This window comes from Monodelphis domestica, chromosome 4, assembly GCF_027887165.1.
Source record: "Monodelphis domestica isolate mMonDom1 chromosome 4, mMonDom1.pri, whole genome shotgun sequence".
Classification (NCBI taxonomy): domain Eukaryota; kingdom Metazoa; phylum Chordata; class Mammalia; order Didelphimorphia; family Didelphidae; genus Monodelphis; species Monodelphis domestica.
This window is the reverse complement of record NC_077230.1, coordinates 421,035,230-421,056,717: the sequence shown is the minus strand read 5'-3', so window position 1 is coordinate 421,056,717 and position 21,488 is coordinate 421,035,230. Positions and strand designations below refer to the sequence as shown.

General features: G+C 39.7%; 1 protein-coding gene across 1 annotated transcript in view; it reads left to right on the top strand.

Moving 5' to 3' along the window:
- Window positions 1-17,369, top strand: part of LOC130453945 (zinc finger protein 501-like) — a 110,520-nt gene extending 93,151 nt beyond the window's left edge. The window contains exon 4 of the mRNA XM_056796285.1: window positions 2,188-17,369. Within this exon, the coding sequence (XP_056652263.1) occupies window positions 2,188-3,773 (1,586 nt within the window). The 3' untranslated portion in view covers window positions 3,774-17,369. The remainder of the gene's footprint in view (window positions 1-2,187) is intronic.
- The last annotated feature ends 4,119 nt before the right edge of the window (window positions 17,370-21,488 follow it).

The following is a 21,488-nucleotide window of genomic DNA, read 5'->3' as shown; positions in this document are numbered from 1 at the left end:
TCCACCCTACTTAGGGTAACAGGATTTAGGAAGGGCTGCAGCAAGGGATCAAGATTTAATTATTTGAGAATATGACCTTCAACTGACATGTGCAAAGGGGCAGACCTCTGGGCGGTCCTGGGTTAAGCTAGAGCCACCATTGGCACAGGGAAGACATGGACAGTGATTGGTAGATGTGAGAACCGAGGGGAGGGAACTTGGATGGTTTCCTTAAAGATAGCAGGGTCTGAGGACTGAGGGGGGTTGGAGAGGTTTTGCTCTGAGAGGTTGTGCTCTGAGGAGCTTGCTCTGAAGGAAGCTGAAGGTGGAGACCCCTGAGACTGTTTCTCCATTTTGGTCACGTGAGTGATAGGGACTGATCTCTTTTCTTTGCCTCAGCTATCTAAGGGCTTGGGCCTTTTGGCCCAGCCTAAACAGAGGGGGTATTTAAGCCCTATTCCCTTCTCTCCCCTTTCTCTCTCTCTCTCTCTCTCTCTCTCTCTCTCTCTCTCTCTCTCTCTCTCTCTCTCTCTCTCTCTCTCTCTCTCTCTCTCTCTCTCTCTCTCTCTCTCTCTCTCTCTCTCTCTCTCTCTCTCTCTCTCTCTCTCTCTAATACCTTTCTTCCTCCTGTTTGTAATTAAACTCCATAAAAGGTTGACTGCTGACTTGAGTTTTCATTAAGGAATTACATAGCTGAATTCCTTGGCGATCTTAAATTAATATATATCAGTCTTTTAAAGTGATTTCCTTGTCACAGTCCTCACTACACAGAAGGCGCCAAATAAGTGTTATCTGTGGTTAACTTACCCAGAGGTCCTGGGGAAGACCATGAAACTGTGAACTCTCTCTCTTTCTTATCTGTAAAATAGACACCTTTCCCCTTGGTACCTAGTTCCCAGGGTTTTTACCACGCTCAAATGCAAAAGCTCTATAGACATGTCAGATATGATTGCTTTTTAAATTTTTTATTGATTTATTTTAATAACAAATTTCCCCATATTTTCTGAAGTTATATGATTCGTGTTGTCTCCCTCCCTTCTTCCCTCTCCTCTTCTGGAGTTGACAAGAATTCAATATGGGTTATACGTGTAGTAGATGATTATTTTTTTCTTATGATACCAAGAAGGACCAATGTGTCCAAATTTCTTTTTTTTTAAACCCTCACCTTCCACCTTGGAATCAATACTGTGTATTGGTTTCAAGGAAGAAGAGTGGTAAGGGCTAGGCAATGGGGGTCAAGTGACTTGCCCAGGGTCACACATCTGGGAAGTGTCTGAGGCCAGATTTGAACCTAGGACCTCCTGTCTCTAGGCCTGGTTCTCAATCCACTCCAGCTGCCCCCCATGTCCACATTTCTAAGAAAGATTGCTAAGAGTTCTTCTCTAGAAATATACCCAATGTACTTAGACCCTTACACACATACAAACAAATATGTGTACCTATATAGAAATATATATGTATATAGAGGAGATGGATGCCTACAGATATATGTCACATTCAGAAACAATTTTTAAAAATCTAATCATATTCTGAATTAAAGTAATTTCTACCTGATGGAAAATAATTTAAACTACCATGGTCTGCTGCACTCATTCCCATGTCCTCAGAGGTAACAATTTACCCAACAAAGTCTATGGTAACATTTATAGTAACTTTAACCTCACACCACCACCCCCCCAATAGGTTAAAATACATCTGTGTGTTAACAATCCCAAACAAGAGTCATTATCCTATTTGAGATAGATTCACAAGCATCTATTAAGTACTATGGGCCTGGAACAGAATCTATGAATCAACAATGTTTGTGATATGGCTACTATGTACATTGAAATATAAAGGCATTAGGGAAGGCTTCTTGGGGTTGATGGGGTTTCAGATGGTACTTAATGGAAGACAGGCAAGTTTGGAATTGGTGCAGAAGACCCAGAGCATTCCAGGTATAGAAGATAACCAGTGAACATGCAAGGAGTGGAGACAGGGAGGCTCTTCTTTGGTTGACAGAGGTCAGAAACCAAAAAGGGATATTAGACTTAGAAAAATATTATTTCTCAATAATCCTAGAGATACTAAAAAGGAGCTTTCAAAAAATGTTTCCACCAGGTACCTATCTTTCTCTGGGTACCATTTTGAGTTGCATTCTTTCATCCTCAATTTCCTTTCTCAAATCTTTTTTTAATAACATTTGTAGTTTTTATTATTGTTTTTCAGATTTGGAGACAAAGATAAAGACCTCAGAAGCAATTTCAAAAGAGAATGAGCCAGAGGAAGAATCATCCAATAAAATAAAGATGGAAAGTTCCAGCAGTGCTGATGAACAATCCTCTATTTGTGGAGAATGGAGGGAAAGTGAGAGCCAGGTAAAAATTCAGGAGTTAAAACAGGAGACTGATGTGAGAAAAATGCCCAAACGCCAAAAGATTCAAACTAGAGGCAAAACTTATAAATATGAGGAATGTGGGAAAGCCTCCCCTCAAAATTCAGAATTTTCTGAACACCAGGAAACCCATGCCAGTGAGAAGGCTTATGAATGTAATGAATGTGGGCTAACATTTACTCGCAATTCAAGATTTATTCAACATCAGAAAATTCATACTGGAGAGAAGAAACCTTATAAATGTAATAAATGTGCAAAAGCCTTCAATAAGAAATCAACCCTTTTCAAACACCAGAGAATTCATACTGGAGAGAAGCCTTATAAATGTAATAAATGCGCAAAAACCTTCACTGACAGCTCAACCCTTTTCAACCACCAGAGAATTCATACTGGAGAGAAGCCATATAAATGTAAGGAGTGTGGGAAAGCTTTTACTCAAAATGCAACCCTTTTAAAACACCAGAGAATCCATACTGGAGAGAAACCATATAAATGTAAGGAGTGTGGGAAAGCCTTCACTCAAAATTCAACCCTTTTAAATCACCAAAGAATTCATACTGGAGAGAAGCCTTATAAATGTAATGAGTGTGGGATAGCCTTCAGTCAGAGGTCAACCCGTATTAAACACCAGAGAATGCATACTGGAGAGAAACCTTATAAATGTAATACATGTGGGAAAACCTTTATAGAGAGTTCAAACCTCGTTCAACATCAGAAGACTCATACTGGAGAGAAACCTTATAAATGTAAAATTTGTGGGAAAACCTTCAATCAAAACTCAACCCTTTTCAACCACCAGAAAATTCACACTGGGGAGAAGCGTTATAAATGTGAGGAGTGTGGGAAAGCCTTTACTCAGAGCTCAACCCTTATTTCTCATCAGATGATTCACACTGGAGAAAAGCCTTATACATGCAGTGAATGTGGGAAAGCCTTCCGTAAAAACTCAACACTAAATGAGCACCAGAAAATTCATACAGAAGAGAAGCCTTGTAAAAATGAGAAATGTGGGAAAGTCTTAAGTCAGAGTGTTACCCCTGTTTCACAAAAGACACTTCATACTGGAGAGAAGCCTTATAAATGTAATGAATGTGGGAAAGTGTTCTCTAAAAACTCAATTCTTATTAAACACAAGAGGATTCATACTGGAGAGAAGCCTTATGAATGTAACGAATGTGGGAAAGTCTTCACTCAGAGCTCAACCCTTATTAAACACCAGCGAGTTCATACTGAAGAGAAACCTTATCAATGTAATGAATGTGGAAAAGTCTTCAATCAAAAATCTAACATGATACGACATCAGAGAACACATACTGGAGAGAAGCCTTATAAATGCCATGAATGTGGGAAAGCCTTTATGAGAAAGTTCCTATTGATCTCACACACAAAGAAACATAATGGAGAGAATAAGAAAATGTAAAGGATGTGGATGAGCATCTCCTGAACAGTTAAATCTTATTGTACATCTAGATATTCACATCGGATAGAGACCTTATCAGTATAATGACAGCCTTCATTCAGAACTCAGCCTTTAAGGACATTACAAAATCAATACTGGAGAAATGGGAGCTTTGTAAATATAAGAAACACAGAGAAACCTTCTTGTGCTTTTAAACATGGGAAGATTTAAATAGCCTTGTTTTAATGAAATGAGTTTGGAAATGCCTCCTATGCCAGATCAAACAGTACATAATATCAGAAATGGAAGAATTCAAAATAATTTACTGCTTATGATGGCTAATTACTGGACAAAGTCCTGTGTATATAAGCAGTGAGAAAATACAGTTCAATTAAAAATGTCTCAAAGTGCTGTAAGGGGGGGGATTTCAATTCCTGTAGGTCTTTTGACAAAAATTTGGCAATCGCCTGCTGGAGATGCTGTAGAAAGCATTCTTGGTCAGGGCTTGGTTGGGACAACTATCTCTTACAATGTCTCCTAACTTTTCCAGTCTCATCTTTTTAATGCCAATAGCCTATTAGTATTGTATGGTTGTGAAATTTGGAACACTCTTATTTCCAAAGAATGAAAAATGGATATACTGCTCAGAAGAAAAAGCATACATATGGTGTATACGAGTGGGTAAATGTGAACTGCCAGTCCTGAAACATGGATGAATTGCTTGCATTCTTTTATGGAAAGATGACATATGACAAAAGGCCTGGGAGTTATGCTGTTATATTTTGATGATATTAAATGAAGAATAAAAAGGGAACACAAGTAGAAGAGAATGAAGGGAAAGGAACAATGGTGGAAATTATCTCAAAGGATTATGGTGCCCAAGTAAATCCTGCTTTATTTAGATAAAAAATAAAAATATTAAATGATGAAGGGGGCAGGTGGAGAAGGGGAGAGTAGATGATATTTTAAATTAATTCTTGTCTAAACTAGATAAAGGAGGGAAAGAAGCACCTACACACAGCTACGTACAGAAATCCATTTCGCTAATGGATGCTTTATTATATTGTTCACAAAACTTGTTAATTATTATATCATTTAAATCTAACAAGATCATTTGCACCCAGAATGTCAACCTAACCTCAATAATTCTCCAGGAATACTAGAGATGGCTACAAGATATTTTTTTCTAGGTCTTGGATCTACCCACAACAGTCTTGTTTTGGGTCTCCACACCCAGGTCTTATTTGGGGTCTACTCAAGCGACTTTGTCCAAATTTTATTGAATGTTTACATTTATTCATAGCCACCCCAATCCACTTTGCTTTCAAGTTGCCCTTTTAGCAAAACTGCTTAACTGTGGATTTGTGGTTCATATATGGGTACCCTTATCTAAGTCATGTCTGAAGTCAACCTTCTAGAGCCTGGACTAGAGGGAGCCACACCTCCTTTCTAGTTCACACTTTCTACCAAATGATCTAATTTCTTTTCTAAAACGATTTAAGACAACAGTATGGTGTCAGTATGGGATTCTCTAGTGGCCACCGTGAATTATACCCAAAGGTTCTCAGAGACCACGGCAACCGAGTAAGTCTCTGATTTTAGAATTGAGATGGGCAGGATCTGACCAACACAGTGTCACGTTGAACAGAATTAGAACTTGAGCCCCCTCAGGTTCAGGTCAGACACAGTCCAGATACCAACTCCAAGCGTCCATAAAACTAAGAATGTTGGCTTGGTTTTAGCTCAGGGAAAGACTTGAGTGGGATTAGTGTTATCCCAGCCTAGTCTAATGGACCAAATGAGTTACGCCCTTGATTTGATCAGTACCAGGCTTGGTACACATCTGTAAGAAACTAAAAATTCTGTTAAATTACATTAGAGTCCCTTTCGGGAGAGAATTTTCTTTTTCTCTTCCTCTTCCTCTCTTTTTCCTCAACTCTCCCTAGCCTGGTCTAGGAGTGGCTGGTAGCTATCGAGATATTCTGATGAATGTGGACGTTTGTTTTATACTCCGTCACTTAGGAGGTGCTTAGGTTAGTGACAGAAAGTCAGATTTAGCAGGGAGGGAGGTGAGCTTTGAGGAGGTTTTTGGAAGTTCTCGAACATCTACAAGATCTTACATATCTTTCTTCAGTGGAGATAAGGAAGGGAAATTGCAAAATACTTTATCTGCCTTCATAACCCTGAAGGTTGGAGAAAAAAAGAGTGTTTTTCCCATTTGTAGACATTTTTGGCATTATAACGTAGAGATTAAATTTGTCAATGAATGTGATATCTCTACAGTAAAACTGCAAATGATAGTTTAAAGGTTTTTGTAATTGCTAAAACGTCTTAATGAATTTTTGAAGGTTTGCATCTAGGATTGCAAACAGCTTGTCTCTCTGCCCTTCCTGGAGGGCAAAGCTATATTTTTCTTGTAGAAAATGGTTTCACCTACTAGAGAATAAGCAGAATTGGAGCTAGCCCGAAATGTTTCAACAAAATTTAATTGTTTAGGTAAATTAATGCAAAGTCACTTAAATTAAAATAGACTATGCAACTCAATAAGTATAAATCTAGCAATCAGCTGAGATTATATATTTTTTTTAAACTGCAAGGGTGGGGCAGCTGGGTGGCTCAGTGGATTGAGAGCCAGGCCTAGAGATGGGAGGTCCTGGGATCAAATCTGGCCTCAAACACTTCCCAGCTGTGTGACCCTGGTCAAGTCACTTGACCCCCATTGCCTAGCCCTTACTACTCTTCTGCCTTGGAGCCAATACACAGTATTGACTCCAAGATAGAAGGTAAGGATTTAAAAAAAACTGCAAGAGAGAAGGTTTGAGCAAGTAGAGATAAAAGAAGGGATGGAATGTTAAAAAAAAAAGTGAGCCTTTTTACACTGACCATGTAAGTAGAAAGTAACATGAATAAAGGGTCTGGAGTTTTGGAAAGAGGTTTGAGAAGGAAAATTTTTGTTGAGATAGAAAGAATGAGGGACAGCTAGTTGGGTCAGTATATAGAGAGGCAGGCCTACTAGAGATGGGGGGTCCTGGGTTCAAATATGGTCTCAGACATTTCATAGCTACATGACCTTGGGCAAGTCACTTCACTCCAATTAGCTAGTCTTTACTTCTTCTGCCGTAGAACTAATATTTAGTATTGATTCTAAGACAGCAGGTAAGAGGTATTTGTTTTTGTTTTTTTTAAACCCTTATCTTCCATCTTGGAATCAATACTGTGATGGTTCCAAGGCAGAAGAGTGCTAAGGGCTAGGCAATGAGGGTTAAGTGACTTGCCAAGGGTCACACAGCTGGGAAGTGGCTGAGGCCAGATTTGAACCCAGGACCTCCCGTCTCTAGGCCTGGCTCTCAATCCACTGAACTACCCAGCTGCCCCTTGTTGTTGTTTGTTTTTTTTTTTTAAGAAGAATATGAGAGACTTTTCCGAATAGTGCCTATTAGCAATTTCAGATAGACTGTATGGTCTCAAATTAAAACATTTATCAAATGGTTATAGAAATAAAATTTGCACCACGAAATTATTTGAGTATAGCACACTACAATTTTGTCTTTGGAGGCCCATTAGAACAGCACGTGCCAATCATTAGAGCCTGATGGATTCCAAAAAGAAGGAAAAGGTTAAGACTGAAACTCGGAATCTTTGGAGCTAACTGAAAGCCACAGGCTCTGTGATTTGAGGTATTGGCACCTAATGATTCTTGGGGAAACTGACATTTTGAGTGTTACCATTTGTAATTATAAATATAGATTTGATTTGGTTGAAGTTTATCCTGAAACTAAATTATAATATGGTCTCTTTTATAGTCAGGTGGGTTCTCCTACTGGGACAATTACAGCCAATCAGAATTTAATGCAAAATACACTTGATATTTGGTATTAAGGTGATATACTTGGAACCGAATGGATCAGAAAAACCTGAGTTCAATTCCAGACTCAGACATTTATCTGCTGTACGACCCTAACCTTTATTTGCCTCAATTTCCTTGACTATAAAATGGGAGAAAAACACCACCCATCTCCCAGGGTTGTTGTGAGGATCCAATGAGATAATAATGATGAAGTGCTTAGTACAGTGCCTGATATAAACAAGCACTATACAAATGTTAGTGATCATTATTTTTACTAAAGAAATCAGTCTAAGTTTTATTTTGGAGGTGGTTGATGTAGGATGCCAAACGGATAGGTGGTGATTTCTAAATAAGAGCTTCCAAAATTCATTAAAATGAATCGCTATTATTTGACTGGCAAAATTTTTTTGTGTTATGCGTTAAAAAAACACAATATCACATTATTTTTAGGCTGTCAGTTTTCTTGAATTGTGATTTTTCAGAAATCACTGTATAAGAAATGCTGTTAACTTGAAAAATGATACCCAGAGAAAGTTGGAGGGCTATTATTTGAGAAGTATTTAGATGCATTTAAATCATGAATTGAGCTGTTAAAGAATGCTTTGCAAAATTTTAAACTGTTTAGGATTTAATTAGATATATTTTGCTTTAAAATTGTTAATAATAACTTATCGTTTAGGGTAAAAAAATTATTACAGACCTCTGACATTGTCTTTATCTGTGAAGATTCCTTGGGATTCTCTTTGGACAGGGTCATAACATCTTATCAGTCCTTTGAGAGAAACTGCTAAAATTATGAAAAGGCTTGATAAGGAACGAAGGCTGCTCCTAGCCAAAGGGATTGGGAGGAAGACTTATAAGTTTACTTAAAGAGTTGTAGGTGATTTGACCACTACTTATAGAAATATGAAATTATACCTGTTAATAAATAGTATGTATTAAAATTACATCTTTGAGCCCATTTAGTAACAATTATTCTTAATTTATTAGTGATTTTATACTAATGATATTAACAAATTAATGATTAATTTATTAAAGATTATTCTTAATTTACAAATGAAGGATAACTAAGATGTCTGTAATGAGTAAGAATTCTGATACTGGGTTCCTGGTAAGAAAAGTCAATTTATTGATTGTTAGCAATAACCAATAAATTAATTGGTCTGTGATCTCTCTCAGTGATCAAAGATATTCCATTTCAAGTCTTGAGTCATCAACTATAATTTTGGAAGCTCATTATTCGGCCCTTCCCTAAACAGCCCAAGACATTTCTAATTGGTGGATACCTAATGAGGAGGTGAGCTAATATTTTCTAGTCCTTTTCTGATCCCTTCATGGTGATGGGGAAAAGTCACATGCCTGGTCATAGGCTTCGAATGTCCTGACCAATTAATATGGAGAAATCAGGTTAGGCCTGGCCAAGGTTGACTTCCATCTATTCATCCCAATGGGAAAATAGATAAAGACACTGCTGTATCGCCTCCAGACACACTTGGCCAAAACTAGTTTTTGTTTACTGAAAAGGATGGGCTTATATTCTCAATCTTAATGAACACAATTTTAGAAGCTGCTCTGGGGCAGAGAAACGTGAGGGCATTCCTATAATTATCGTGACAAAGGGATGAGGAAAAAGGCTTGAGAAATATTATGTCCCAGAGCAGTATTAGAAATCAAAATGGTACAGTATTAAGAAGAAATCTTCTAATGTCCTTATATATGCTTATTGTTAAGTATTGTTACAATGTGAAAAAAAAAAAAGCCTAACCCTAAGCTGGGAGCAGTGGAATTCTGCGAAAAGCTGGTAAATTCTCTTGGGGCTACAATTTGATGATGTTCTCAGTTTCAATTTCAGGTGTGACTATCTGAATTGGCATCATCAGTAGTCCACCGTTCCAGGGGAATGTCATGTCCTGCCCAGAGGGAGAGCAGTCAGAGAACAGGAGTGTGTCTGTGCCTGGCAAAGCTGAGAGGATAAGCTTGTGTGGGCAGAAGTAGAATCCTCTTGATACTGTTTCCCCATTGGTTGAGTCTGAGCCTGGCTGTGATACTCTGTGAATAGTGTGGAATTTTGCTGCATGACTGGCTGTTAGCTAGGACTCTTGCCTGGTTGAATCAAACAGAATAAAGGAGTTTTATCTCCAGTTATGCTAATGCCAGGTTAGTCTGTGCCCTTGAAGGGACAATTTTGATATCGTTATAACAATGTCCCTCCTTTTTCCTGTTGTAATAAAATTTCTTTAATCAGGGCAGATGAACCATTAACGTTTTTGTCATTGCAATGCTAAATCTAATAATTAGTAGATTCATTCTAAAATATCTCTGAGTTATAAGAGCATGCAAGTAGGAAAGATCTTACTATTTTTCATCTGAATTTGTGGCTGATTTCTTATTCTAAGTAACCAGGTAAAATAAGTTGTTAGATTTGCCACTGATAAGATTTAGTCCTTAAATTCTTTCAGGATGATATGAGGACAATCAATATCCTCAAAAGAGGGGGATCAGGGAAAGGCGTAAAAGTGTTTTTTTTAATTTAATGGCATAGTAAGCTCTGAGAAAGAACAAGATTAGATTGTTTTCTCTAAGAACCAGGATGTGTGTGTGTGTGTGTGTAAAACTGGCTTCTACATAGTTCTAATGGGACATGCAGGCTTTGAATATGTTTCAGTAAAAAGTCCTCAAAATTAGATTAAGGATTTTATATGCAAATTTATATTAATAATTGCAAAGAAAAATGTAAATTATGTTTTTTCCTATTTTGGAGTCTGATAATATTAAGAGACAGAAGAGTTTATTTTATGTCAGGCCCTTTTGATTTTTTAATTCTCTCTTTAGCCTATTGATGGCATTGTTTATATCAGGTATAGGGTTCAAGGAAAGTTAGAACAAGCAATAAAAACTGAAATTCTTTGACTTTTCAGGTGAATTATGGGCTCGTAATTCAGTGTTCTTCTTTGAGGAAAATTAATGATGAAGTGTAATACTTCTAGAGGAACCTTTCTCGAACTTCTGGTTTTGAAAGTCAGCTCCCAGGCCTCAAGACATTTCACTGGGGTGGATCTCTCTGTCTCTTCTTAGAGGCAGAGTGGAGACCTGCTCCTTATTTATCTACAAACAAGTAAGGGAAGTCCCAGGCTCTAGCTATTGGACTTTGACCCATTAGGGTACCTCTGGGAAAAGCTTTTGTGGGCTGCCTTGAATGAACAGTGACCTGGCTACCCTGTGACAAAATAATGAGGAGGAATTGAGGTCTCTAAATCCGTCTCCTCTTTTGAAATATCCACTAATGGGAACTGTCAGGGAGGTCCCAAGATCTAGCTGTCAGACCAATCAAAAAGAGGGCAAGAGCTCCTTTATAAGCAAGAGGCAGAACTTACTTGCTCTCTTTGGAGGAAGGAGGCTGGCAAAAAAGATTTATTCCTTGTTAATGGGAATTGCATGCCCCCATTAATAAATAATGTCATTCTCTCCTCTGAAACTGTCAATTTTGTCATTTCTTAGAGCATAATAAAAATAACAGTAATAATAACAGCATGTATTATATAGCACGTAAAGGTTTGCAAACTACTTTATATGTGTTTTTTCCTTTAGTCCTCACAACAACTCTGTGGGCTGAGTGCTATTGTTATGCTTATTTTACAGAAAAAGAAAAGTGACTTGTCCAAGTTCTCATAACTTGTAAGTGTCTGAGGCAAGATCTGAATTCAGCTGTTACTGACTCTTAAGTCTAGCACTCTATCCACTGCCAAGTATAAAGTAGATTGTTTAGCCATTCCCCAGTAGGCTGGACACCCTCTTGGTTTCCAGTTTTTAGCTACTATAAATATTTTTGTACATAGACATTTTTCCCTCTTTTATTTCTATTTTATTTCTTTGGAGATATCAGCCTTGTGATGTATTTCTGAATCAAATGGTATATAAAACTTAGTAAATGCTGGCACTTAGTTCCAAATGGGTTTTCCAGAATTAGCGTCTGTTTCCCCGAATCTCCCCCACCGTGTCATTTTCTTCTTTTGTCCTTTTTGTCCATTTCACGAATATGAGATGGAACCTCAGAACTACTTTTTCTCTTTTAGTGACTATTTACATTTGGCCATTTATCTGTTGGGGAATTGATTCCCTTTTGTTTCAATACGGAAGGATGAAATTCATCTGGATAAAGTGATTAATTACTCATCAAGGGATGTCAGGTGGCCTTTATGATCGACTTATGTATCTTATTTTTTTCCTAAATTTAACAAATACCAAATAAAATGTGCATTTTTATACATAGTAGAATAATAAAAAAGGATCGTCTAAAACTAGATGTATTATATATACCCTGATTTTCTTTTAAAATATATAATAAATTCTACTCGTAACTTAAAGAATGTTATCCGTAGAGAACTGGCCTCACATTCTTTTTTAGTTTAAAATCTGAATGCTGCATCTTATATGTCTGTTATTGTTAGCATTAGCTCTGTAATTGTGCTCATTTTCACTATATGAACTAGATATTAGAAAACCAAATTTAGGAAGTTGTACTAAATTGTACCGAGTCGTATTACTGGCAGATTTTAGTAGAATTACCTAGGGAAACTCGGCAAGTGACTTGGAACCAGAGAAGCAGATCTGCTGGGCAGAGCCCCTGCCCAGAATTGCCCTGAGAATGGGGCCTCTTCCAGGACTTCCAGGGACCAGAGCATGCAACAGCTGAGACTCAAAAGGTAGTTTCTGGTTAAATGGACACTGGAAATAGGTTCCGAAGGACTCGATGTTCTGAATGAAAGGAAGCCACAGCTTTCAGGCTCACTCTCCTCTACCAAGAAACCTAATAAGTGTCTTTCGAAAACGATTTCAGATTTTGAGGTTTGTTCTCCTGAATGGCATGTCCAAAAGGGAAATCCGAGGACAAAGAAAGGACGGGAGGAAGAGAGAAGGAAGATAAAGGGAGTGGGCAGCCTTGTGTCCTTTTCCCATTAGTTGCTCGAGAGCATCTCTTTCCTTGGGGTCCTTGAAATTTATAGGTCTGCATCTTCAGAGCCTTCTCTGTAGTTTTAGTAGGAAGTTCTAAGGACTTTGGAGGCCTTGGGCCAAGCTATCTTTAATGCTAGCTACTACACAGGGCTGCTGGCTACCATCTTATTCCCCTTCGTGATCCATAACGTGGGTCTCTGATTTCAGGGGGGTGTTCTTGGGAGACTTCTCTGCTTTGGGGGCCACAGGAGACAGACAACTGGTAAGAGTCTCAGGAGCATGATTGAACCTTCTGGAGCACTCACTCTTAGCCACTTTCCTGTTCATGTTGCCAAGGACCAATGCCTGCCATGCATAGTTTTCTGGGTGCTCAGCTCCCCTTTTATGCTTATACAAGAGAATTACTACCATGATTATTACCCCGCCCCTTTTCCTGTAAAACACTGTTTTCTTATTCCTGTCTTTTCTCTTTCTTCTCATTTCCCTATTGTTTATGAGAACAAACCCCAAAATCTGCTTGGGAGGAAGAATGAGCGAAATAAAACTCCTACCTTGGGATTTCAATTTGCCTTTTTTTGTTGACTCATTTGCCAGACAGAGTCGGGGAGCGGGCACTCTAACAGTAGTGGGAATGCAGCAAAGCCCAAGGAGTCAACATTCTTACTTCTCTTCAACCTGAACCCCCCCCTGCCTGCTCTCCCCAAGTGTCCTGACTGGCTGGAGTCTAAGCCAATGTTGTCTATGGTTGGGTTAGAAGGAACAAGAGAGTCCTGGTATGTGAGACCCGCTCAATGTATTCCAAAAGCTCATAAAAGTCATAGGAAGCATAGTTAATGAGAAAAGCTAGCATTCACGTGGTGCATGTGGCTTGCACAAGGCTTTAAGTGTATTTTCTCAGTCGATCACAGATGCAGATGTGGAAGGGACCTTGGCTTCTGTCCCAAAGCACTCTTTTTACTGAAACAGGCCCAGAAAGTGTAGATGCAAAACTCAGATTTGGTCCTGTGTCACTTCGTGTCTCTAGTCTACTTCCCTTCTATTGTACCTCAGCACCTTTCTGCAGGACAACTAAGGAACGGTGTGAAGGAGAGATGCGTCGGAGGCCATCAGTGCCAGAGCCACGTCTCCTGACTCCAAATCTGGGCCTCTTTCCCCCTAGTCACGGGGTCACCCATTTCCAGGACACTCCAAGGCCCCCGGGGGGAGGTTTTAAAGATTCTGGGCTGGACATCCAATTAGATGGGCAAACGGAGGCCTTGTCTGGGATATGAGAAAAATCAGAAAGGAAGGGGCAGAAGGATGGGAGAAGTCACCGATGCCACACGGAGCAAATAACTTCTCCTCTCCAGTACTGTTTTCTCAGTTATAAAATGATGGCCTTGAAGGTTCCTTCTAGCTTTGAGCCTCTGAGGTGCCTCGTGGGACAGAGAAAGGGACCGTTCACCAACGATCCCTTCTGGCAAGCCTGCCTTCAGGGCTGCAGAAGGAAAGCAGGAGCCGTCTAGGCTATCGAGTCCAATTTCTTCATCTCACAAGAGAACTGCCCACAGTTGAGCGGTTTGCCGCCTCTTAGGAACATCTGGCCAGGATCATGGGCGTGACTCTGGGAGGGAATTCGGAGACCGTCCTTGGGGATGTGTCGGGGAAGCACCTTCCCCCACTGGATGGAAAACCGAGAACTAGGGGACAAGCCACTTGCCAAAGGTCAGGCAGGCGGAATGAAGCAGGTGAGGCGGGATCCTTTCCCCTAGAGTTCTGGGAGAGCCCTCTGTTTCCCACAATTGATTGTTAATCACCCTCCTTAGTAGCAATAGCGAAACGCCCTCCAGTCTGTGGAAGAGAATTGCAGACCGACTCATAAAGTTAGCCAAGAACTGAGAATTAAGAGATCTCCTTTCACACTGTGCCTCGCTTGCTGCATGACTCCTTTCGTCCCTCGGGGCCTCGGTTCAGAATGCCAGTGCTATTTCTGTTAGAGGAATGTTGTCCTATTTTGGCTGGCCACGTATGTCGAAGTACTTCTACACTGACTCCAGAAGGGAAGGAGAGGCTGGCACCCTTACGCTCACCCCGTCTCTTATGCCAGGAAGGGAGCCCTCTACACGGGGCTCAGTCAGGTACCAAATCCTCCAACAAAACCGGCATTTTATCCCAGAGGGACTCGATTATTTCACCACCTTCATTTTCCCTCAAAAGGACCTTCTGTTCTGGACCCGTACACATTTAGGTCAGCTTTCGTCATTGCTTAACTTTAAAATAAAACAATATCCTTCATGCTCTTGACCTGGGTTTAGGTCTATGTAACTCTCCTGTTTTTTTTTTTCATCTTTTGTTAGTCTTTTCAATAGACTAGGCAGACTCAGCTACCGTCAGCCAATGGAAAAGCTCTGAAGGTTTAGGAGGGCAGAACTGCAGGCTCCTCTTTGAATTGGGCTTCCTTTCCTTGGTTATTCATCTGCAGAGTTCATTCAGGGACTGCATGGGCAGCTAGGTGGCACAGTAGATAGAACATTGGGCCTGGTGTTTGTAAGACCTTAGTTTAAATCCAGGTTCATTATTCCGTGTGTGTGAGAGAGAGAGGCAGAGAGACAGAGACAGAGAGACAGAGAAAGACAGAGAGAGGAGAGAGACAGACAGACAGAGACAGAGGGAGAGAGACAGTGAGGGAGAGACAGAGACAGAGAGAGAGAGAAAGAGACAGAGACAGAGACAGGGAGAGAGACAGAGAGAGAGATAGAGAGGGAGAGGGGAGGGAGAGAGACTGAGAAAGAGATATACAGAGAGAGAGAGAGAGAAAGACAGAGACAGAGAGACACAGAGAGAGAAAGACAGAGAGAGGAGACAGACAGACAGAGACAGAGAGGGAGAGAGACAGAGACAGAGAGACAGAGAGAGAGACAGAGACAGAGAGGGAGGGAGGGAAGGAGAGAGAGAGAGGGAAGAAATCATTTATCCAACAATCCCCTTTGGCAAACCCATCCCTCATCATACAGAAAGAAAACTCGAAGCTCCATAGATCATCTAGTACAATCCCTTCAGCTTAGAAATGGGATAGGAGTTGGGGAAATGGGTCTAATTGAACAAGAAACTTTATCTGTGAGTCAGAAGGAGAACAGGATATTGTTCCCATCCCACCCCCAATCTGGGCACACGGGGAGGGTCCCCGAAGGCAGCGTTGGGGAACTCGGCAGCTACACTTCAATCAGACAGAGACTTGTCTGATCGCTGCAGGTGTGGCCTCTCCATCCCAAGGCTCAGTTCCTAGACTCAGACTTTAGGCAGCTGCAAATACAGCCAGCCAGAGGAGGGACGTTCCAGGTCTCCTTGGAGAACCTGACTGCCTGGTCCATGATCGCGGGCTGCCGGAGAGCTTGTAGACCGGAGCTGCCCAAGCCTGAAGGCAGCCACTCAAGAGAACTGAATTCACTAGAGCAAGGTGAGCGAATAATCTCAGCAGCCCAGACAATGCTGATGAGTCCCCTTTCGGGGAGAATCCGACTTCTAGGATCACGTTTCTCTGCGTTGACCTCTAGTGTCAGCTACAGTGGGGAGCTCTCTGGGGTCCAAGGTCCAGGGAAGGTCCTTAATCTTTGCTCCAGGAATTCCTCCGAAGGGTTTGAATCTCCCCTAGAATTTTAGGGACCCGGGATGGGCTTTGGCGACCCCGTTGGGTCTAGGTTTCCTACGGGCTCCTTCCCAGGCTACCTTTTCCATCTCGCCCTCTTCTTACTCAACGTAATAGTTTTCCCCCTATTAAACCATCCTTCCATTCCTGGTTGCAGTGTCGGATTTTTGCGACGTTATTTTGGATTTTTCAATGTTTGGCTCCCTTTTACTAGACCTACCCCGAACCGCCATGCTGTCCCATCCCCAAAGGCACACCTTTGTCTGCTCTGCTCTTGGTGACAGGGTCCCCCGAGAGGCCTTCGGGCATTCTAATACAGGCTTTCCTCCATGGACACTGCCCGGCATCACTCCTCAGCGGCAGCCATGCTCTGGCCCAGCCGTATGTTCCCAAATCCGGGGATTTTGCCTTTTTACCTATCAGTGTCTCTACCCACCGCTCTACTCTCATTCCCCTCAGTCCTCTAGTAGCTGGAGGAACTGTGAACTGATCCAACCATTCTGGGGAGCAATCTGGGATTATTCTCAAAGAATTCTAAAACTGTGTCTACCTTTTGCCCCAGGAACACCACTATTAGGCTTATTCCTGAAGGGGATCGGGAGCAAGGGAAGGGAGCTCTCTGTTCTGAAAGGCTTCCAGCAGGTCTCTTTGTGGTGGCAAAGACGTAGAAATGGAGAGGTGCCCACTGATGGGGGAGTGCTGAACACGTTGTGGTGTGTGACCATGAGAGGATGCTCCTGCTCCGTAAGAAAGGACAATCTTCAGCCACTTCCCAGCTGTGTGACCCTGGGCAAGTCACTTGACCCCCATTGCCTAGCCCTGACCACTCTTCTGCCTTGGAGCCAATACACAGTATGGACTCCAAGATGGAAGGTAAGGGTTTAATAAAAATAAAAAAAAAGAAAGGACAAACTTTAATTTTGGGGAAACGTGGGAAAACCTACATGAAATTATGAAGAATGAAACAAGAAGAACCAAGAGTCCATCATATACAGCCACAGAAATATTGTTTGACGAATGACTTGTATACTTCTGCCTTCAGAGAAAGTACTGATAAATAGAAATCAGCAAGATATAGTTTTATGTATACTTATATCTTTTTGTCAAATGATGCCTTCAATAATGGGGGAGGAAGGGGATAAGTTAATTGGGTATTTTAATGTAACAAATAAACAAATAAATACAAAAAGGAGTCGTGATTTTTTTAAACTTTATTTTCTGCTTTAGTAAGGATTCTAAGACAGAAGGGCAAAGGCTAGGTAAATGGGGTTCAGTGACTTGGCCAGGATCACGTTGTTAGAAGTGTCTGAGGCCAGATTTGAACTCTCCTTCCGTAAAATGAATTGAGGAGGAAATGGCAAACCACTACAGTATCTTTGCCAAGAAGATGTCAAATGGGGTCATGGAGAGTCAGACGTGACTGAAAAATGGCTAAACAACATTTATACATACCTACTCAGTGCCAGGCACTGAGCTAAACACATGGCAGTTATTTTCTCAATTTAATCCTCACAGAAATCTTTTGAGGTCAATACTCTAATTATCTCCATTTTACAGATGAGGAAACTGATGCAGACAAGTTAAGTGATTTACCTAGGGCAAGTATTTGAGGCTGGATTTAAAATCAGGTCTTTCTGACTTCAAAACCAACATTCTATCCACTGAACCACCAGCTATTTCAACATTTAAATGGTCATAACTAAGTCCCAAACTTAGAATAAATCCAATTATAGCCCCAAGAGATTCTACCTTACATAGCAAATTTCACTAATCACAGCTTAAGGACAAAGTAGTTATTTCTCTTGTTGCAATAATCTTTAATCAAAATAAATCATCATTAATAAACAATTTACCTTTAGTACTTAGCCGTTGCATAATTAGTCTTCCTATTAAAAAAAAACACTTCACACATATGTATATACACACATATATATTTCAGATATTCTGGTATAATAATCAACTTACAAATATTAAGAATAATCATGGTCTGGGATTTCGTACAGAAAGGGAATGTATGATGGTTCACTCAAAACTCATAAAGATAGCAGCTTCTGTTATTCTGAACATTTAAACATGTCATATATTAACTTCTTTTTTCAAATAAGTTTGTATTGGTATTTTCTGTTCCTTACATCACCATGATAAGCCCAGCCACCTCTCAGAGAGCCATTCCATATAACAAATAGTGTCATATATTGATTTGTAATGAAAAAAGAAAAATATTCTATACTCAACTTCAATGTCTGTTATTCCAGGTATAATTCTATCCAGTTGGATCCATAAAAAAAATCACTTAGTATTCCAATTTGCTAATTTAGAATTATGAAGCTTTCATTTTTCATGTAATATTTGAATAATTTCTTTTCCTATAGTATTGATAAGGTTTCATGACCTTGCCCAAGGGGAAAAATCCATAGGAACCTGGCAAATCCTCAATGAACTTTGCAGATATTGAGAATTTCCCAGGTCTTTTGGACTTTTTTTTTCCAAACAGGAAATGAGTATCATTCTTATTCATTTCAAAGCAAAATATACCCAGTAATTACTTAAGACAGTTTGTCAACCATAATGACAACAATCTCTAATAAGTAATAGCTCCAATTTGTAAATTCATAGCATTCTGATCATAAAAGAAGTTAATCTCTTACAAATAGAAATAGAACATGCTTTTAAGTATCATTTTCCAATGAACAATACTTCTTACACTCTAGTTTCACAAAATCACAATAAAATAGAAGTACAATAATAATATAAAACACTATGATAGACTCAAAATAGGGGGAAATGGATTGCCAGTCAAATGTCATCAATTCATTTGAATGCATTTCTGAGTTACTTTATATCATTTCATCTCTATCAATTTTGACATTTCATATTAGCTTCATTCAGACTCCAGGACAGAGTGATTAAAATCAAATTACTCTTCAAGTTACAAAGATGGCATCAGCAGTTCCCATTTAGAAAACAAATCAGTCATGCTGTGAAAAAAGGTTTTCCTAATTTATCAAAACCCAATATAAATATCCATCTTAAAATGGCCAATCTTCAGTACTGCTGACCAGTTCTAGCTACTCTTCCAGATCATCTAGCTACAAATCCAGATCAAAAATATCAAAATTGGTGAAATAAAGCTTGGAGACCATGATAAATCTTAGAATTAATTTTAACAAAAGAAGAAACAAGCACTTTCCCAATGTAGAACAATAATTTTAGAGCCATAAAAATCTTCCTATTCTCCCCTTATTTTAAAATGGGGGTGTTTTAGACTAGTGGGGGGACCCTAGGTGGAAAATGTGACAAAGAATGCCAGCGTCTGTCCTCTGGTGAAAGTTCATAAGGAAGTGGTCACTTTTTTTTCCCCAAGAGAAAGATTCAATCATTTTTCACAATTTAATTGAAAAATTTTATAAACTTCAGTATCTGTTCAAATATCCAGTAACACCTCTATTTGGGGAATTCTACTTCTATTTTACCCTTTAAAATGTATAACATTTCATGATCAAATGGACCAAATAAAGTCCAAGACTGTTCAGTAAAATAAAAACAGTTTGACCATTAGTTTGGCAGAGCTGAGCAAATATAGGCATCAGTTCTTCCTAAGTATTTTTTTTTTCAGCTTGCCAAAATATTTCAAGGAGGATTCTGTTCCAGAACAGAATGATCAACTCCTGAATTGATCCAATCATTCTAGAAGGCAATTTGAAATTATGCCCAAAGGGCTTTAAATGACTGCCTGCCCTTTGATCCATACTACTTCTGGGTTTGTACCCCAAAGAGATAATAAGGAAAAATACATGTAAAAAAATATTCATAGCTGTGCTATTTGTGGTGGCAAAAAAAGTGGAAAATGAGGGGATGCCCTTTGATTGGGGAATGGCTGAACAAATTGTAGTATATGTTGGTGATGGAATACTATTGTGCTCAAAGGAGTGATGAACTGGAGGGATTCCATGTGAACTGGAACGACCTCCAGGAATTGATGCAGAGTGAGAGAAGCAGAACCAGGAGAACATTGTACATAGAGACTGATACACTGTGGCACAATCAAATGTAACGAACTTCTCTACTAGCAGCAATGCAATGATCCAGGACAATTCTGAGGAATTTAAAGAACACTATCCATATCCAGAGAAAGAACTGTGGGAGCAGGAACACAGAAGAAAAACAACTGCTTGATCATATGGTTCGATGGGGATATAATTGGGGATATTGACTCTAAATGATCACCCTAGGGCAAATATCAATAATATGGGAATAGGTCTTGATCATTGATACTTGTAAAACCCAGTTGACTTGCATGTTGGCTATGGGAGGGGGGAAAGAGGAGGAAAAGGAAAGAACATGAACCATATAACCATGGAAAATAATTTAAATTAATTAATTTTTAAAAAGAATGACCAACTCCCATAATGACCATTGATTGCTCTAATGAATTTTTAAATTTTATGTTCAGCTTCTGTCATTATTTAGAATGGGATTCCACGATTTACTCTTGATTTATGAACTTCCATTCTGAATGAATGAATCTCCATTATAAATTGAATTGGGAATTTGGATAGGAAGGGCAGCCAAGGCATGCGTTACCCACAGACAATCAGATAACACAATCCAAAAATATACACAACACTAACTTGCCTCGGTAGATCTTTCAATTTCGAGCACAAAAGTTCTGTACTGCAACTGTTACCAGCCCTCCTAGGTCCCTCTCTCTAAAAGGTGCCAATTTGGTGAATTTATCTTGTGTGCTTGGAAAGTTTTTTAAGCTGGGAGTCTTTGAGAGTTGGGTCATCCAGTCTCAGCTAGTATTCTTAGAATTGTCTCATGAATTTTCTTATCAATTTGATTTGCTATAGTCAATAAGCTAGCACAGATAATAAGGCAGACTTTATTACAATTAATAGTGTGGGACAAGGGGGCATCTGGGTAGCTCAGTGGATTGAGAGTCAGGCCTAGAGATGGGAGGTCCTAGGTTCAAATGTGACCTCAGACACTAACCAGCTGTGTGACCCTGGGCAAGTCACTTGACCCCCGTTGCCTAGCCCTTACCACTCTTCTGCCTTGGAGCCAATACGCAGTATTGACTCCAAGACAGAAGGTAAGGGTATAAAAAAAATAGTGTGGGACAATCCATCAGCAGTGATGGGGAATGAGTCATTCACAATTCAACAAGCAATATTTATACATTCTATCAAACATAGAAAAAAAAGATGGCTGCTTACTACAATGCAACTCATCATCCCCACTGAAGTAGTAAGCTTATGAAGGAAAATATATATCAACAAATATATATCAACTACAGAAGATTACATAT